The sequence below is a fragment of the Scyliorhinus torazame genome, chromosome 13 (genome assembly GCF_047496885.1).
Source record: "Scyliorhinus torazame isolate Kashiwa2021f chromosome 13, sScyTor2.1, whole genome shotgun sequence".
NCBI lineage: Eukaryota > Metazoa > Chordata > Chondrichthyes > Carcharhiniformes > Scyliorhinidae > Scyliorhinus > Scyliorhinus torazame.
Window position 1 is genome coordinate 97,873,687 of NC_092719.1, and position 17,040 is coordinate 97,890,726.

General features: G+C 46.3%; 1 protein-coding gene across 2 annotated transcripts in view; it reads right to left on the reverse strand.

The window, feature by feature from the left end:
* The window catches only part of nckipsd (NCK interacting protein with SH3 domain), a 429,686-nt gene that overhangs the window by 83,673 nt on the left and 328,973 nt on the right, over positions 1-17,040 (reverse strand). For both annotated transcript variants that reach the window (XM_072471987.1, XM_072471988.1), the window contains 2 exons: positions 11,619-11,705; positions 1,593-1,731 (listed from right to left, as the gene is read on the reverse strand). In XM_072471987.1, coding sequence (XP_072328088.1) covers positions 1,593-1,731; positions 11,619-11,705 — 226 coding nt within the window. The remainder of the gene's footprint in view (positions 1-1,592; positions 1,732-11,618; positions 11,706-17,040) is intronic.

A 17,040-nucleotide genomic window follows, 5' to 3' on the forward strand; every position in this document is an offset into this window, starting at 1 on the left:
CTATGCCCTCTAGTTTTAGACTCCCCTACCTTTGGGAAAAGATGTTGACTATCTACCTTATCTATGCCCCTCATTATTTTATAGACCTCTATAAGATCACCCCTAAGCCTCCTACGCTCCAGGGAAAAAAGTCCCAGTCTATCCAGCCTCTCCTTATAACTCAAACCATCAAGTCCCGGCAACATCCTAGTAAATCTTTTCTGCACTCTTTCTAGTTTAATAATATCCTTTCTATAATAGGGTGACCAGAACTGCACACAGTATTCCAAGTGTGGCCGTACCAATGTCTTGTCGAACTTCAACAAGACGTCCCAACTCCTGTATTCAATGTTCTGACCAATGAAACCAAGCATGCCGAATGCCTTCTTCACCACCCTGTCCACCTGCGACTCCACCTTCAAGGAGCTATGAACCTGTACTCCTAGATCTCTTTGTTCTATAACTCTCCCCAACGCCATACCATTAACTGAGTAGGTCCTGGCCTGATTCGATCTGCCAAAATGCATCACCTCACATTTATCTAAATTAAACTCCATCTGCCATTCGTCGGCCCACTGGCCTAATTGATCAAGATCCCGTTGCAATCCTAGATAACCTTCTTCACTATCCACTGTGCCACCAATCTTGGTGTCATCTGCAAACTTACTAACCATGCCTCCTAAATTCTCATCCAAATCATTAATTTAAATCACAAATAACAGTGGACCCAACACTGGTCACAGGCCTCCAGTTTAAAAAACAACCCTCTACAACCACCCTCTCTGCCTTCTGTCGTCCAGCCAATTTTGAATCCAATTGGCAACCTCACCCTGGATCCCGTGAGCTTTAACCTTCTGCAACAACCTACCATGCGGTACCTTGTCAAAGGCTTTGCTAAAGTCCATGTAGACAACGTCTACTGCACTGCCCTCATCTACCTTCTTGGTCACCCCTTCAAAAAACTCAATCAAATTTGTGAGACATGATTTTCCACGCACAAAGCCATGCTGACTGCCCCGAATCAGTCCTTGCCTCTCTAAATGCTTGTAGATCCTGTCTCTCAGAGTACCTTCTAGCAACTTACCTACTACAGACATTAGGCTCACTGGTCTGTAGTTCCCAGGCTTTTCCCTGCTGCCCTTCTTAAACAAGGATGCTGAGGAGCGACCTAATTGAGGTGCAAAAATTATGAGACATATAGATATGGTGGACAGGGAGAAACTTTTACCTTTAGTAGAGGGGTCAATAACCATGGGGCATAAATTTATGGTCAGGGGGAGATTTGGAAAGAGGAAAACCTTTTTCACCCAGAGGGTGGCAGGAATCTGGAACTCACTGCCTGAGAGGATGGCAGAGGTAACCGTTCTATTATTGAGTATTATTTAGATGAACACTTGAAACATCAGAGCATACAAGGTCACGGGCCAAGTTCTGGAAAATGGGATTAGAATAAAGTGATGCTTGATGGCCGGTACAAACACGATGGGCCGAAGAGTCTCTTTCCATGCAATTCCTCCAAATTATTATTAAATCCGTACAAAGTTGTGTGTTTCCTTTCAAACACCCAGTTCTATTTAGTTATTTGTCCATTATATCTTGGCATTGTTGCCTACCTTTAGTGTCAGATTGCATGTCTCGTGCCAGTTCCATTGGCAGCACAGAATTTGCCAATGTTGAGATGATGGTTGCGTCCAGGTTACACATTGCTCCAAAACACTTCAGTAAGAATAGGCGCAAGGTGACACGATGCTCCTGGGACAGAATGGGACAATGATGAGTCACATTACTCTGCCACTGCTCGTTAGTGTTCAGCATTAATACATTTCTCCAGTCCCAGTACGGTCAGTGTTCATCAGAGTCTCAAGTTGCTGCTCACATCCTGATTTCACAATCATTTATTTTCAAGTTCTATAGTGCATGCTCCAGAGAAATAATAGCGATGGAACTTTTTCCTCATTTAGTCTTACCAAATATAAATTCAGAATCATTGGCATTAATTTTGATAAGGCATTGAACAATGTTAAGTTAGCACATTTTGAGAGCTGAGGCATTTCACACAATGAAACGGTGTAACATTATCCCACTACATTATCCCTGAAGGATGGAGCAGGTTACAGAGGGACATCGATAAGCTGCAGAGCTGGGCTGAGAGGTGGCAAATGGAGTTTAATGTAGAGAAGTGTGAGGTGATTCACTTTGGAAGGAATAACAGGAATGCGGAATATTTGGCTAATGGTAAAATTCTTGGAAGTGTGGATGAGCAGAGGGATCTCGGTGTCCATGAACATAGATCCCTGAAAGTTGCCACCCAGGTTGATAGGGTTGTGAAGAAGGCCTATGGAGTGTTGGCCTTTATTGGTAGAGGGATTGAGTTCCGGAGTCATGAGGTCATGTTGCAGCTGTACAAAACTCTGGTACGGCCGCATTTGGAGTATTGCGTACAGTTCTGGTCACCGCATTATAGGAAGGACGTGGAAGCTTTGGAGCGGGTGCAGAGGAGATTTACCAGGATGTTGCCTGGTATGGAGGGAAAATCTTATGAGGAAAGGCTGATGGACTTCAGGTTGTTTTCTTTAGAGAGAAGAAGGTTAGGAGGAGACTTAATCGAGGCATACAAAGTGATCAGGGGGTTAGATAGGGTGGACAGTGAGATTCTTCTCCCGCGGATGGAAATGGCTAGCACGAGGGGACATAGCCTTAAACTGAGGGGTAATAGATATAGGACAGAGGTCAGAGGTCGGTTCTTTACGCGAAGAGTGGTGAGGCCGTGGAATGCCCTACCTGCAACAGTAGTGAACTCGCCAACATTGAGGGCATTTAAAAGTTTATTGGATAAGCATATGGATGATAATGGCATAGTGTAGGTTAGATGGCTTTTGTTTTTTGACTTCCCATGTCGGTGCAACATCGTGGGCCGAAGGGCCTGTACTGCGCTGTATCGTTCTATGTTCTATGTTCCATATGGGCGATAAGGGAATAGTGTAGATGGGCTTTAGAATGGCTTCACAGGTCGGCGCAACATCGAGGGCCGAAGGGCCTGTACTGCGCTGTAATGTTCTATGTTCTATGTACCTCAGACTGCACACTCGGTATAACCGTACGGGTTCTCACGGTTTGTTCTTGTTTATTCCCTTATTCTCCCCATCTTTTATTTTTGCTGTTACATTTTTGATCCATGAATGTTTAATGGGTCAAATGGTCATCTGGAATCGAAACGTCAGCTCTTTTCTCTCCCTACAGATGCTGCCAGACCTGCTGAGATAGTCCAGCATTTTCTCTTTGGACATTGAGGGCATTTAAAAGTTTATTGGATAAGCATATGGATGATAATGGCATAGTGTAGGTTAGATGGCTTTTGTTTTGGTGCAACATCGTGGGCCGAAGGGCCTGTACTGCGCTGTATCGTTCTATGTTCTATGTTATGTCTCATGTATATAGTATTGTGTTAATAAGTGCCTCTACAACCCACCTTGGACTCCCTGTGCCTTTATTAATTCATCATCTCCAGAAAAGCTGTGTTTCTGAACTGGCAGAAAGTCTGGCTGAATCTGTGGACAGGAGAACCGTGACAGGCTGTGCCAGCAGAGTCCACAAAGTTTAGTTGCAATGGCACAAGAAGGTAGGAATTGTCTCTGGCTGCAGCCATTTTCCAGGTGCCAACCAAGGGGAAAAAAAAGCCTAATTTTGGGGTGCCACGGCCCATGTTTTTGTTAACACTGCACCATTCCACCATAATCATGAAGGCAGCTTTTCAGACATCTCAGTCTGCTGCCTAAAACAGGCTTTAATCCCTGTACAATTGAATGTGACATGAGCTCCTGTTGCAGTAGCGGCTTTAATTGAATGGAGCAGGGCTACCTCTGCCTGGAATTCTTGAGGAGTTGTTGCAGCCTAACATTTAATTAAATGTCCTGTGGAGCCAGGGGTAGCAGCGCTGCTCATGTATCCACAGATCCAGAGTCCCCATGAGCATCCAAGCAAACCTCCTTCCTCCCCCCACTCTCAAACATTCCCATGGGATTTAACTTCTGGTTTCCTATGTCACACATCGAGTTACTTTGAGGCAGAATGATTAGAAGCATCAATGTGTGGCTTTAGAAACAATGATAAGGTTCCCATGGTAGGCTTCTGCAGAAAGTAAGGGGGCATGGGATAGTGGGAAATTTGGCCAGTTGGATAACGAACTGGCTAACCGATAGAAGTCAGAGAGTGGTGGTGGATGGCAAATATTCAGCCTGGATCCTAGTTACCAGTGGCGTACCGCAAGGATCAGTTCTGGGTCCTCTGCTGTTTGTGATTTTCATTAAGTTGAAGGGTGGGTCAGTAAATTTGCAGACGATACGAAGATTGGTGGAGTTGTGGATAGTGAGGAGGGCTGTTGTCGGCTGCAAAGAGACATAGATAGGGTGCAGAGCTGGGCTGAGAAGTGGCAGATGGAGTTTAACCCTGAAAAGTGTGAGGTTGTCCATTTTGGAAGGACAAATATGAATGCGGAATACAGGGTTAACGGTAGAGTTCTTGGCAATGTGGAGGAGCAGAAAGATCTTGGGGTCTATGTTCATACATCTTTGAAAGTTGCCACTCAAGTGGATAGAGCTGTGAAGAAGGCCTATGGTGTGCTAGCGTTCATTAACAGAGGGATTGAATTTAAGAGCCGTGAGGTGATGATGCAGCTGTACAAAACTATGGTAAGGCCACATTTGGAGTACTGTGTACAGTTCTGGTCGGCTCATTTTAGGAAGGATGTGGAAGCTTTGGAAAAGGTGCAAAGGAGATTTACCAGGATGTTGCCTGGAATGGAGAGTAGGTCTTACGAGGAAAGGTTGAGGGTGCTAGGCCTTTTCTCATTAGAACGGAGAAGGATGAGGGGCGACTTGATAGAGGTTTATAAGATGATCAGGGGAATAGATAGAGTAGACAGTCAGAGACTTTTTCCCCGGGTGGAACAAACCATTACAAGGGGACATAAATTTAAGGTGAATGGTGGAAGATATAAGGGGGATGTCAGAGGTAGGTTCTTTACCAGAGAGTAGTGGGGGCATGGAATGCACTGCCTGTGGAAGTAGTTGAGTCGGAAACATTAGGGACCTTCAAGCAGCTATTGGATAGGTACATGGATTACGGTAAAATGATATAGTGTAATTTATTTGTTCTTAAGGGCAGCGCGATAGCATTGTGGATAGCACAATTGCTTCACAGCTCCAGGGTCCCAGGTTCGATTCCGGCTTGGGTCACTGTCTGTGCGGAGTCTGCACATCCTCCCCGGGTCTGCGTGGGTTCCCTCCGGGTACTCCGGTTTCCTCCCACAGTTCAAAGATGTGCAGGTCAGATGGACTGGCCATGATAAATTGCCCTTAGTGTCCAAATTGCCCTTAATGTTGGGTGGACGTGTTGACTTTGGGTAAGGTGCTCTTTCCAAGAGCCGGTGCAGACTCAATGGGCCGAATGGCCTCCTTCTGCACTGTAAATTCTATGATAATCTATGATGAATCTAGGACAAAGGTTCGGCACAACATCGTGGGCCGAAGGGCCTGTTCTGTGCTATATTTTTCTATGTTCTATGCTGAAGCAGGGTTTCAGAGTTACAGGGCAAATTCTGGGATGGGCGGAAGATGTTAAACAGGACAATGTACCAAAGTTCCAAAAACACCCAGATCGGTCACTGAAATACAGTTTTACAGTGTTGAACTGTCAGAAAGGGTTAAAGCTCTGAATTTATGTGTATAAAACAGTATTCAGAAGATCTCAACTATGTCTCTCAAAGTCAGCACTTGCTTTCACCTGGGAACCAGAACTATAAACATCATTGCATGTCAGAAAGATTGACGAAACAGGGCTATATGGGTAGAATGGATGAATGTGACTGACCAGATTGCTCTACAGAGAGCCACCATGGATTAGATGGACTGAATGGCATTATTTTGTGCCGTGATGAGTCTGATGGTGAGTATGGAACATTTAGCCCTTCCAGCCTATTCCATCATTAAATTAAACCATGACTAATTCCATCCACTCACCATGTCGACATGTTGGCTCCAAAAATAACTGGATCTCAGATTCAAATTTGTTAACAGAGCCAGGACATACTCCTTGTTCTGGGAGAGTTCATAGAACATAGAACAGTACCGCACAGAACAGGCCCTTCAGCCCTCGATGTTGTGCCGAGCCTTGTCTGAAACCAAGATCAAGCTATCCCACTCCCTGTCATTCTGACGTGCTCCATGTGCCTATCCAATAACCGCTTGAAAGTTCCTAAAGTGTCCGACTCCACTATCACAGCAGGCAGTCCATTCCACACCCTAACCACTCTCTGAGAAAAAAACCTACCTCGGACAGCCCACAGGGAGGATGTGCAGACTCCGCACAGACAGTGACCATAGCCGGAATCTATCTATCCCCCTCATTATCTTATAAACCTCTATTAAGTCGCCTCTCATCCTCCTCTGCTCCAAAGGGAAAAGCCCTAGCTCCCTCAACCTTTCCTCATAAGACCTATCCTGCAAACCAGGCAGCATCTTGGTAAATCTCCTTTGCACCCTTTCCAATGCTTCCACATCCTTCCTATAGTGCGGTGACCAGAACTGCACACAATACTCCAAATGTGGTCTCACGAGGGTCATGTATAGTTGCAGCATAACCCCGCAGCTCTTAAACTCAAGCCCCCCGTTAATAAACGCTAACACACTATAAGCCTTCTTCACGGCTCTATCCACTTGAGTGGCAACCTTCAGAGATCTGTGGACATGAACCCCAAGATCTCTCTGTTCCTCCACATTCCTCAGAACCCTGCCATTGACCCTGTAATCCGCATTCAAATTTTTTCTACCAAAATGAATCACCTCGCACTTATCAGGGTTAAACTCCATCTGCCATTTTTCGGCCCAGCTCTGCATCCTATCAATGTCTCTTTGCAGCCTACAACAGCCCTCCACCTCATCCACTACTCCACCAGTCTTGGTGTCATCAGCAAATTTACTGACCCCTTCTCCAAGTCATTGATAAAAATCACAAATAGCAGAATACATAGCCAAATCCTGTATGTGAAGAAATGCTTTGTAACTTCCCTCTTAAATAGTCTTGCTCTACATTGTCTCTCCTCATCTTAGACTCCCAGTTGATTATTTTCAAAATCCAAAAAACTCAACCAAATCAACCTTTAGTCTTCTATAGTCCAGGGAATATAAATTTAGTTTATATAATCTCTCTTCATAACCTAACTCTTAGAACCCTGCTGACATTCTGGTGAATCTACACTGCATTCCCTCTAAGGTCAATAGAACAAAGAATGATACAGCACAGGAACAGGCCCTTCGGCCCTCCAATCCTGTGCCGATCATGATGCCCCAACATTTAAAAAAAATACTGCCCTTCCTCAGTTCGTATCCCTCTATTTCCTCCATATTCATGTACCCATCCAGATGCCTCTTAAATGTTTCTAATGTGCCTGCTTCCACCACATCCTCTGGTAGCGTGTTCCAGTCACCCACCACTCTCTGTGTGAAAAATCCCGCAAATCTCCCTTAAACTTTCCCCCTCTCACCTTGAACCTGTGCCCCCTTGTAATTGACACTTCCACCCTTGGAAGAAGCCTCTTGACTGTGTCTCATAATTTTGTAGACCTCTATCGGGTCTCTCCTCAGCCTCCGTCTTTCCAATGAAAACAATCCTAGTTTATTCAACCTCTTCTCATAGCCAACGCCCTTGATACCAGGCAACATCCTGGTGAACCTTCTATGCATTCTCTCCAAAGCTTCCATGTCTTTCTGATAATGTGGTGATCAGAACTGCACACAATACTCCAAATGCGGCCTAACCAAGGTTTTATATAGCTGCAACATGATTTCCCAACTCTTGTACTCAATGCCCCGGCTGATGAAGGTAAGCATGCCATATGCCTTCTTAATCACTTTGACCACCTGTGTTGCCACTTTTAGGGAACAGTGGACCTTTCCAAGGTGTGGCACCCAGAACTGAACACAAACCCCAGATGCAACTGAAACACAGCTTTGTACAACTGGAGCAAAACTTCCACCCCAATATACTCTAGCCTTTTAGCGATAAAGATGAACCTTTTTAATTATTACTTGCACTAGACCGCTACATTTCAGTGATGTGTACATGGACATACAATTATCTTTTGACCTTCACTGTCCCTGGCATTCCAATGGTAAATAAATCTATAATTTCTTTGTCCAAATAGATTACTTTGATTTGAACCTATGTTGAAATCCATGTGCTTCATTTTGCCCACTAAATTAAACTATTTGTCTCTTTATAATTTGTATGCTCCCATCCATACTATTTACTAAACCAGCAAGCTTTGTGTCATCGGCACAAGTCATTAATAAACCGTGGAGTCGCTAGGAGATACTTGAAGCACCCAAGGTGAGTAAACCCTCATTTTCCATATTCTACATCCTATCGAGACAGATTTCCTGAGCAGATCAAACATTTCCCTGCAAGACACTCGAGTGATTTTACCATTCACAGTGTCCCACTGCAAAAACAACATGAAATAAATGTCATACTGGCTTTCTTGGGTTGATTTCTGCACATATTTATGGATTGGAAATTAAGCATGCTTGCAGCTGATGGATCAGTTTTTATCCTCTCTTAAGCACTTAACAGTTATTCATTAAAAGACTCGTGGGCTAGTCTGAAATAATTTTTACCATACAAGGGAAAGCACTGTCAGGAAATATGTCATTTTGACAGTCCAGATATTTAAAAAGAGGTGGATTGCCGAGAGTGGTTGTGAATCAGAAGCATGAAGATGGTGCTTTGACACTAAAGTCATAGTCATAGAACATACAGTGCAGAAGGAGGCCATTCGGCCCATCGAGTCTGCACCGTCATACTTAAACGCACACTTCCACCCTATCCCTGTAACCCAATTACCCCTCCTAACCTTTTTGGTCACTAAGGGCAATTTATCATGGCCAATCCACCTAACCTGCACGTCTTTGGACTGTGGGAGGAAACCGGAGCACCCGGGGGAAACCCACGCAGACACGGGGAGAACGTGCAGACTCCGCACAGACAGTGACCCAGCAGGGAATCGAACCTGGGACCATGACGCTGTGAAGCCACAGTGCTAACCACTGTGCTACCGTGCTGCCGTGCTAAAGCCAGAATGATCAGAATAATCAGAGTGTGAGAGCAGCTGGAAAGAATACACAAAGCACGTGGAGGAGGAGATGATGAAAGGATGTCATAGCAATTCAGAGAAGCTTCAGTATTCCTGCAGCCATCACGTTTATGAAAGAGTGAGCTATAAAGAGAACTACGATCTTAGAGTGATCACAGTAGTTCAATTATTCCAGAGCGAGGTGAGGCGACTAACCTCACTGCACCAAGTCAGAAAGACAAGTTTGGATAAGCTTCGCATATTTCTGGAAAAACTATGGAAATGACCAGAAACTAGCTGAATTAACTAAATTCTTAATATGTATCAAAGACACATTATTCAAGACTATTGTTGGCTTTATGTCAATCTTGGTCACTGAGTATCATATCAGCCTACATTAAATAGAACCGTGCTAATACTGTAATAATACATTGGAATTGCTTTTGCAACTTGAGATCTTATCAATATCAGTTACGATCTACTCCAGTATTTGCATACACTTATCATTTAACATCATCATCCTTAATATGCCAATGAAGAAGTTAGTTCCCAATGTTATGGTCTAATAGGAACAGGGTAGACCATTCAGCCCCTCGAACCTGTCCCATCACTCAATGAGATCATGTGACCTAACTCCATATCCTTTGGCCCATATCCCTTAATACCTTTGCTTAACAAAAATCTATCTATCTCAGATTTAAAATGAACAACTTTTGCCATTTGTGAAAGGGAGTTCAAACCTCTGTCACCCTTTGAGTGACAAAGTTCTTCTTAACATTTCGCCCGAATGGTCTGGCCTTAATTTTTAGACTTTGTCCCCTAATTCTCTCTGAGCTTTGACAAAGGGTCATCTGGACTTGAAACATTAGCTCTTTTCTCTCCTTACAGATGCTGCCAGACCTGCTGAGATTTTCCAGCATTTTCTCCTTAAATTTACGCTTTGTGTTCGTAGATGTGCAGGTTAGGTAGGTTTATGGGGATAGTGGGTGGGGGAGGGGGATGGGGATGGGCTGAGGTGGGGTGCTCTTTCAGAGGCCGGTGCAGAATCGATGGGCCAAATGGCCTCTTTCCGCACTGTAGGAATTCTATGATGCTATGCTAATGTCTTTGGGGTGGTGAATTAGATGGCGGCAGAGGAGTGGCATCAAGGATGGACCTACAGTGAGGATAATTGTTGAACTTGAGATTCTTCCCTGCCTGCTCTTTTGCCCGGCTTCCTCCTGTCCCCTCACACCTCTTTAGACCTCGTCTGCCTCCCAGTCCCCCACCATTGCCTCCACATTTTCCTCTCACCTTCCTCCCTTCTCTTTGTTGAATGATCTTGCATGTCTCTAACCCTGCTTCAACATACACATCAAATAAATAATTACAAAGGCAGTACGGTGGCACAGTGGTTAGCACTGCAGCATCACAGCACCGAGGTCCCAGGTTTGATCCTGGCTCTGGGTTACAGTCCGTGTGGAGTTTGCACATTCCTCCGTGTTTGCGTGGGTTTCGCCCCCACAACCCAAAGACGTGCAGGGTTGGTGGATTGGCCACGCTAAAGTGCCCCTTAATTGGAAAAAATGAATTGGATACTCTAAATTTAAAATAAATAAATAAATAAATACATAATCAGAACCAAGAAGGGAAATGTAATTTTGGGGTTCACAGGGAAGAATGGAGATAGAACGAGATGAAATTGAGTATGAAAGCAACAAAGTGCGTCTCAGTGAGAATGATGATTAGGTCACATCAATGAAAGTATGTGCAGCTTTGGCCAACTCATTTACAAGCACTTGAGATATGATGGAACACAGAAGTAGCTCTGGCTATTCATTCAAACCGAATACTTGAGCGACAATTTAGCAGAGATGGTCAAAAATAATAAAAACATAGATTCGGTAAAATCAAAGCCATAAATGTAATGACATTCGGACCAAGAAAGAGGAGATGCAACGTTAACACTGCATTCTAAGAACATTGGAGTGTTTTACCCGAATGGTGAATAATGCAAAATCACAAAGTATTCAGAAAGATACGGAGCAATTTCAGCAGCAGGAACAAGCTAGGGGGAGACACAAATCAGGAAAATGGGATTAATGTGGACGATAAAATCATTGCAATGGGATTAGTGAGGATGATAAATCAAGAAAATGGGATTAGTGAGGAGGATGAATCAGGAATTGGGATTACTCTGGAGGCAAATTCAGGGAAAGGGGTCTGTGAGTGGGAGATAACAGGAAAATGGGATTGGGAGACACCTTAATGTTAAACATCGTTTTGTCCATAATACCCCACACAGCAAATTCCTAAACTCTGTTGCAGCCGGGACCATCGGGAACCTCCTCGTCAATAGCACTGGCAATGGCAGTGCAGCATATGTGCTCACCCTTGGTTTTGAGTAAAGGTGAGAAAATAGAAATCTTAAGCAAGCCCAAAATATAATACTGGAAAGTTCAATGATAGCCCCCGCTGTGGCAAACCAAATACATTCTTCACACTCTTAACACCCAGTGTTCAGTATTCTTACCATCTGATAGTAAGCAATAAGTGAAAGAATTGGTTCAAACCGGTTCTTCTTTGTCATCCTCTTACAAACTTCTGGATCTGCATCAGTCTGAGGAAGTAAAAGGAGGAATGAGTTGGTGATGTACAGAATCTCTCTCTCGGTTCCGGCACATCCCTCTATTGAATGGAACACACAGTTGTCTTGCTTCTGAAACGAGCTGGTTTAATTGTCAGTAATAAATCTGACAGAGACATGGCTGAGTAAGGAGGGGAAGGGGGGGGGAAACAGACTGCTGGAACTGAGAAATAAACTAGCAGCTCGTCTCAGAAGAGGTCAAGTACAAATTGACTGTGTTGTGTGTGGGTTACAGAGGAATACCCCCCCCCATCATGTTCTATGATAGCTGCTTCTGTCACTTGATTCACACTCACTCTGCACATGTAATCACTGTGGCTACAATCCCACGCTCGATCAAATCTGGAGAACCACTGGCTTCCTGGTGGGTTTGCTATTTGTGAATATCACTAGCTGGCATCACAAGAAGATATCACCAGTGCTGTTATTACTGTGTTTCCTCACTCTTCTTGAGTAGATCAGGCATTTTAAAAGTGGGGGGCTGTCGGTAGGGAGCCATCCATGGCAGCGTTCCCGATCGCGTGAATTCAGGCGCAATGGCTGCAGCAGCCGGCTTTTGAAAATGCCGTTTGCGAGTGGCTTTAAAAATGACGGCCGTGACTGGTTAGAAAAATTCGGGCATGCTGTGAATGCGTGCCCGCTCATCAATACGCATGCCCAGAGCGAAACACCACCTCCTCCTGACGCGGAGCGTTGCCCCAGGAGAAGATTCTTTTAAAAATTCAATTCAGCCTTCCTGCATCTGTCTTGATATGCTCAATCGACAATAGACAATAGAACATGACAGTGCAGTACAGGCCCTTCGGCCCTCGATGTTGCGCCGACCTGTGAAACCACTCTAAAGCCCATCTACACTATTCCCTTATCGTCCATATGTCTATCCAATGACCATTTGAATGCCCTTAGTGTTGGCGAATCCACTACTGTTGCAGGCAGGGCATTCCACGCCCTTACTACTCTGAGTAAAGAACCTACCTCTGACATCTGTCTTATATCTATCTCCCCTTGACGAATGTGATATAACATAGTTAGTTTAAATATATTAGTTACAGTAATGTAGATGTAGGCCAGACTAATTCTAGTGAGTTCACAGACAAAGGATTTCAGAAAGCATGGCAAGGAAGGGGGAGGGGTGTCTGGTGGAGGAGGAGAAAAGGATGCTGGGTAACAAGAGGCCCAGGGTTAAGGAATGAGAAGTGAGCCAATTAGGATGTATGGTCAGGTCAGGAGGGGGGATGACCTATGGGAATCGTGTATGTGAAACGTGATGCCATTTGAATGTATTTGTAGAGATTCCTTTGTCTCCAATAGCACTCGATTCGGAAGACCCAGGAGGCAGCTTGTGTTCTGGGTTTTTGTGAAGCGAGTCAGACTTGCAAGTTGATAAAAATAAATAATACTATACCTACAAATCCATCTAGAGTTTTATTGAGGCCAGACTGACGGGTAAAGAATTCAATATTGTCACCCTCAATTTAAAGCTATGTCCCCTCGTGCTAGACATCACCATCCGAGGAAAAAAGCTCTCACTGTCCACCCCATCTAATCCTCTGATCATCTTGTATGCTTCAATTAAGTCACCTCTTAACCTTCTTCTCTCTAATGAAAACAGCCTCAAGTCCCTCAGCCTTTCCTCATAAGATCTCCCCTCCATACCAGGCAACATTCTGGTAAATCTCCTCTGCACCCTTTCCAATGCTTCCACATCCTTCCTATAATGCGGCGATGCACAATATTCCAGCTGAGGGCTATTGATGTTTGCTACAAGTTCAGCATCACCTCCTGGTTCCTGTCCTCGACGCCCCTGCTGATTCGGACCTCATGGCTGAACCTGCAGAACTCTCTTTGATAGTGAATTTTAGAGATTAAAAAGATTCACTAACTCATAAGTATTGAGATTAAAAAGATTCACAATACTTTTGAGTTAGGTAATTCCGCCTCATCTCTGTCTAAAACCGTCGCATTTTAATTTGCAGACAATATCCCCAGACTGTAAACCACCCGTCTGAGGAAAACTTACATTCTGCATCTGCTCTGTAGAGTCCTGGGAGAATAATGCCTGTTTCAATGAGGCCATTTCTCATTCTTCGCTACTCTAGACTATAGAATATAAGCCCAGGCTCACCCCTCTCATTAAAGGCAAGAGAAAATGGTGGGTTGCAAAGGTCGGCCGGCGTGGGTTCCGAAGGTCGGCTGGCGTGGGTTCCGAAGGTCGGCCAGTGTGGGTCGCAACGAATGGCCGGTTGGTAAAAATGGGTCCCGGGCAAAAAAGTTTGAAAAACACTGGAGTAGATAAATGCGTCCCCAGCTGTAGTCAAGCAGCTGAGAGGTTACATAGTAACCAGGTTCGATTCCGGCCTCGGGTGACTGGTGCATGGAGTCTGCACGTTCTCCCCGTGTCTGCGTGGGTTTCCTCTGGGTGCTCCGATTTCCTCCCACAGTCCAAAAGATGTGCAGGTTAGGTGGTTTGGCCTTGTTAAATTGCACCTTGGTGCCCAAAGATGTGCAGGTTAGGTTACAGGGATAGGGTGGATAGTGGACCTGGGTACAGTGCTCTTTCAGAAGGTCGGTGCAGATACGATGGGCCAAATGGCCTCTTTCTGCACTGTAGAGATTCCAAGATTTTAACTGAAGCACCATTTCTTCATTTTTGGATTCCAACCTCTCTATTACTTTTTGATTAACCTGTGCTCTAGCTTTATAAAGATTTATGTACACGTGGGCCACAAAGGGTTCAGATTGCGTTTGTAGAGTCAAACAGAAAGTAACTTTTATTTTCAACAATACTTAGAACATAGAACAGACAGTGCAGAAGGAGGCCATTCGGCCCATCGAGTCTGCACCGACCCACTTAAGCCCTCACTTCCACCCTATCCCCGTCACCCAATAACCCCTCCTAACCTTTTTTGGTCACTAAGGGCAATTTATCATGGCCAATCCACCTAACTTGCACGTCTGTGGACTGTGGGAGGAAACCGGAGCACCCGGAGGAAACCCACGCAGACACGGGGAGAACGTGCAGACTCCGCACAGACAGTGACCCAGCGGGGAATCGAACCTGGGACCTGGCGCTGTGAAGCCACAGTGCTATCAACTTGTGCTACCGCACTTCCGGTTGCGGCGATGACCAGCTAAGCCGCACGTTTCGGCACCTCCCGCTTCAACGGACTTTTGGGCTCTTATCGGGAGCCCCAATGGAAATGTTTTACGGTCAAACCCAGTGTGAGGTGACAAAGGAAGAAGTCCCCCGGGTGTGGATGGAAAGGAGCGACAGCAGTGTCCAGATTGCGGAGGATCCTCTGGAGCAGCGGCAGGGAAGGGAAGGGAGAAGCAAGATGGCGGCCGAGGGAGCCCAGATGGTATGGGGCCCGGAACAGCAGGAGTTCCTCCGACGATGTGTGGAGGAGCTCAAGAAAGAGGTGCTGGCGCCGATGTTACTGGCAATCGAGGGATTGAAGGAAACACAAAAGGTCCAGGCGATGGAACTCCATGGAGTGAAGGCAAAGGCAGACGAGAACGAAGACGAGATACAGGGCCTGGTGGTAAAAACGGAGACGCACGAGGCACTACACAAGAGGTGCATAGAAAGGCTGGAAGCCCTGGAGAACAGCTCGAGGAGGAAGAATCTAAGGATTTTAGGTCTCCCTGAAGGGACAGAGGGGGCTGATGCTGGGGCGTATGTGAGTACGATGCTCCATACTCTAATGGGAGCTGAAGCCCCAACGGGCCCCCTGGAAGTGGAGGGAGCGTACCGGGTCCTCGTGAGAAGACCAAAAGCAGGGGAAACCGAGCAATAGTGGTGAGGTTGCACCGCTACAGGGACAGGGAGATGGTCCTGAGTTGGGCTAAGAGGACACGGAGCAGCAAGTGGGAGAACGCGGTGATACGCGTATATCAAGATTGGAGTGCGGAGGTGGCGAGAAGGAGGGCGAGCTTCAATCGGGCCAAGGCAGTGCTCCATAGGAAGAAAGTCAAATTTGGGACGCTGCAGCCGGCAAGATTGTGGGTCACACACCAGGGCAAACACCACTTCGAGACGGCGGAGGAGGCATGGACATTCATTCAGGAAGAGAAATTGGACTAGACTTGAGAAATTGATGTCTGGAGAGAGGTAGCGAGGTGGTGGCACGGAAATGTAAAGTGGGGAGAGGGCTAATATGTAAGAATGTTGGACTGGGAATTTTTTCTCTCCCCCCCCCCCCCCCCCCCGAGGGGGACACACACGAAGAAATGTGGGCGCCGGTGGAAAAGGGGACAGGGAAGCGGAATGAGGGAACTGCGCCATTAGGGGCGGGGCCGAGAGGGGAGCGCGGGTTTTTTCCCGCGCTATGGAAATTGAAGCGGGAAAAAGGGCGCAGGAGGGAAGGGGGCCTCACACGTAGGGAGGTCAAAGGATAAACGGGGGAAGCCGAGGTCAGCCAGAGTTAGCTGAATCCCGGAAGCAATATGGGGGGAAGCAATCAAGCTAGAGGGGAATCTAGCGGCTGGGGGGGGGGGGGGTGGAGATTAACTGGGTTGCTGCTGCTGAGGGTAAGAGGGAGCTGATACGAGACGAGGTGGTTGGGACGGGAGGGCGCCGTCTGGGGGACAGACGGGTGCGTGGGACCTGGGTGAGGAGCTGGCTTAAAAAAGGAGATGGCTAGTCAACGAGGGGGGGGGGGGGGGGGGGTAAATGGCCCCCCAACCCGACTGATCACGTGGAATGTGAGAGGTATAAATGGGCAAGGGTGTTTGCGCACTTAAAGAGACTGAAGGCGGACGTGGTTCTGCTCCAGGAGACGCACCTGGAATTGGCGGATCAGGTTAGACTGAGGAAAGGATGGGTGGGGCAGGTATTCTACTCAGGGTTAGATGCGAAAAACAGAGGGGTGGCAATACTGGTGGGGAAATGGGTATCGTTCGAGGCTAAGACCATAGTGGTGGATAGTGGGGGCAGGTACGTGATGGTGAGTGGCAGGTTGCAAGGGGAGGCGGTGGTGCTGGTGAACGTATACGCCCCGAACTGGGATGACGCGGGATTCATGAAGCGAATGCTGGGACGTATCCCGGACCTGGAGGCGGGAAGCTTGGTAATGGGGGGGGATTTTAACACAGTGCTGGACCCAGGGCTGGACCGGTCCAGATCCAGGACCGGGAGAAGGCCAGCAGCGGCCAAGGTGCTTAAGGGATTTATGGAGCAGATGGGAGGGGTAGATCCGTGGAGATTTGCTAGTCCGATGGGTAAAGAGTTTTCCTTCTTCTCCCACGTCCAAAAAGTAGATTCCCGGATAGACTTTTTTTGTCTTGAGAAGGGCGCTGATCCCGAAAG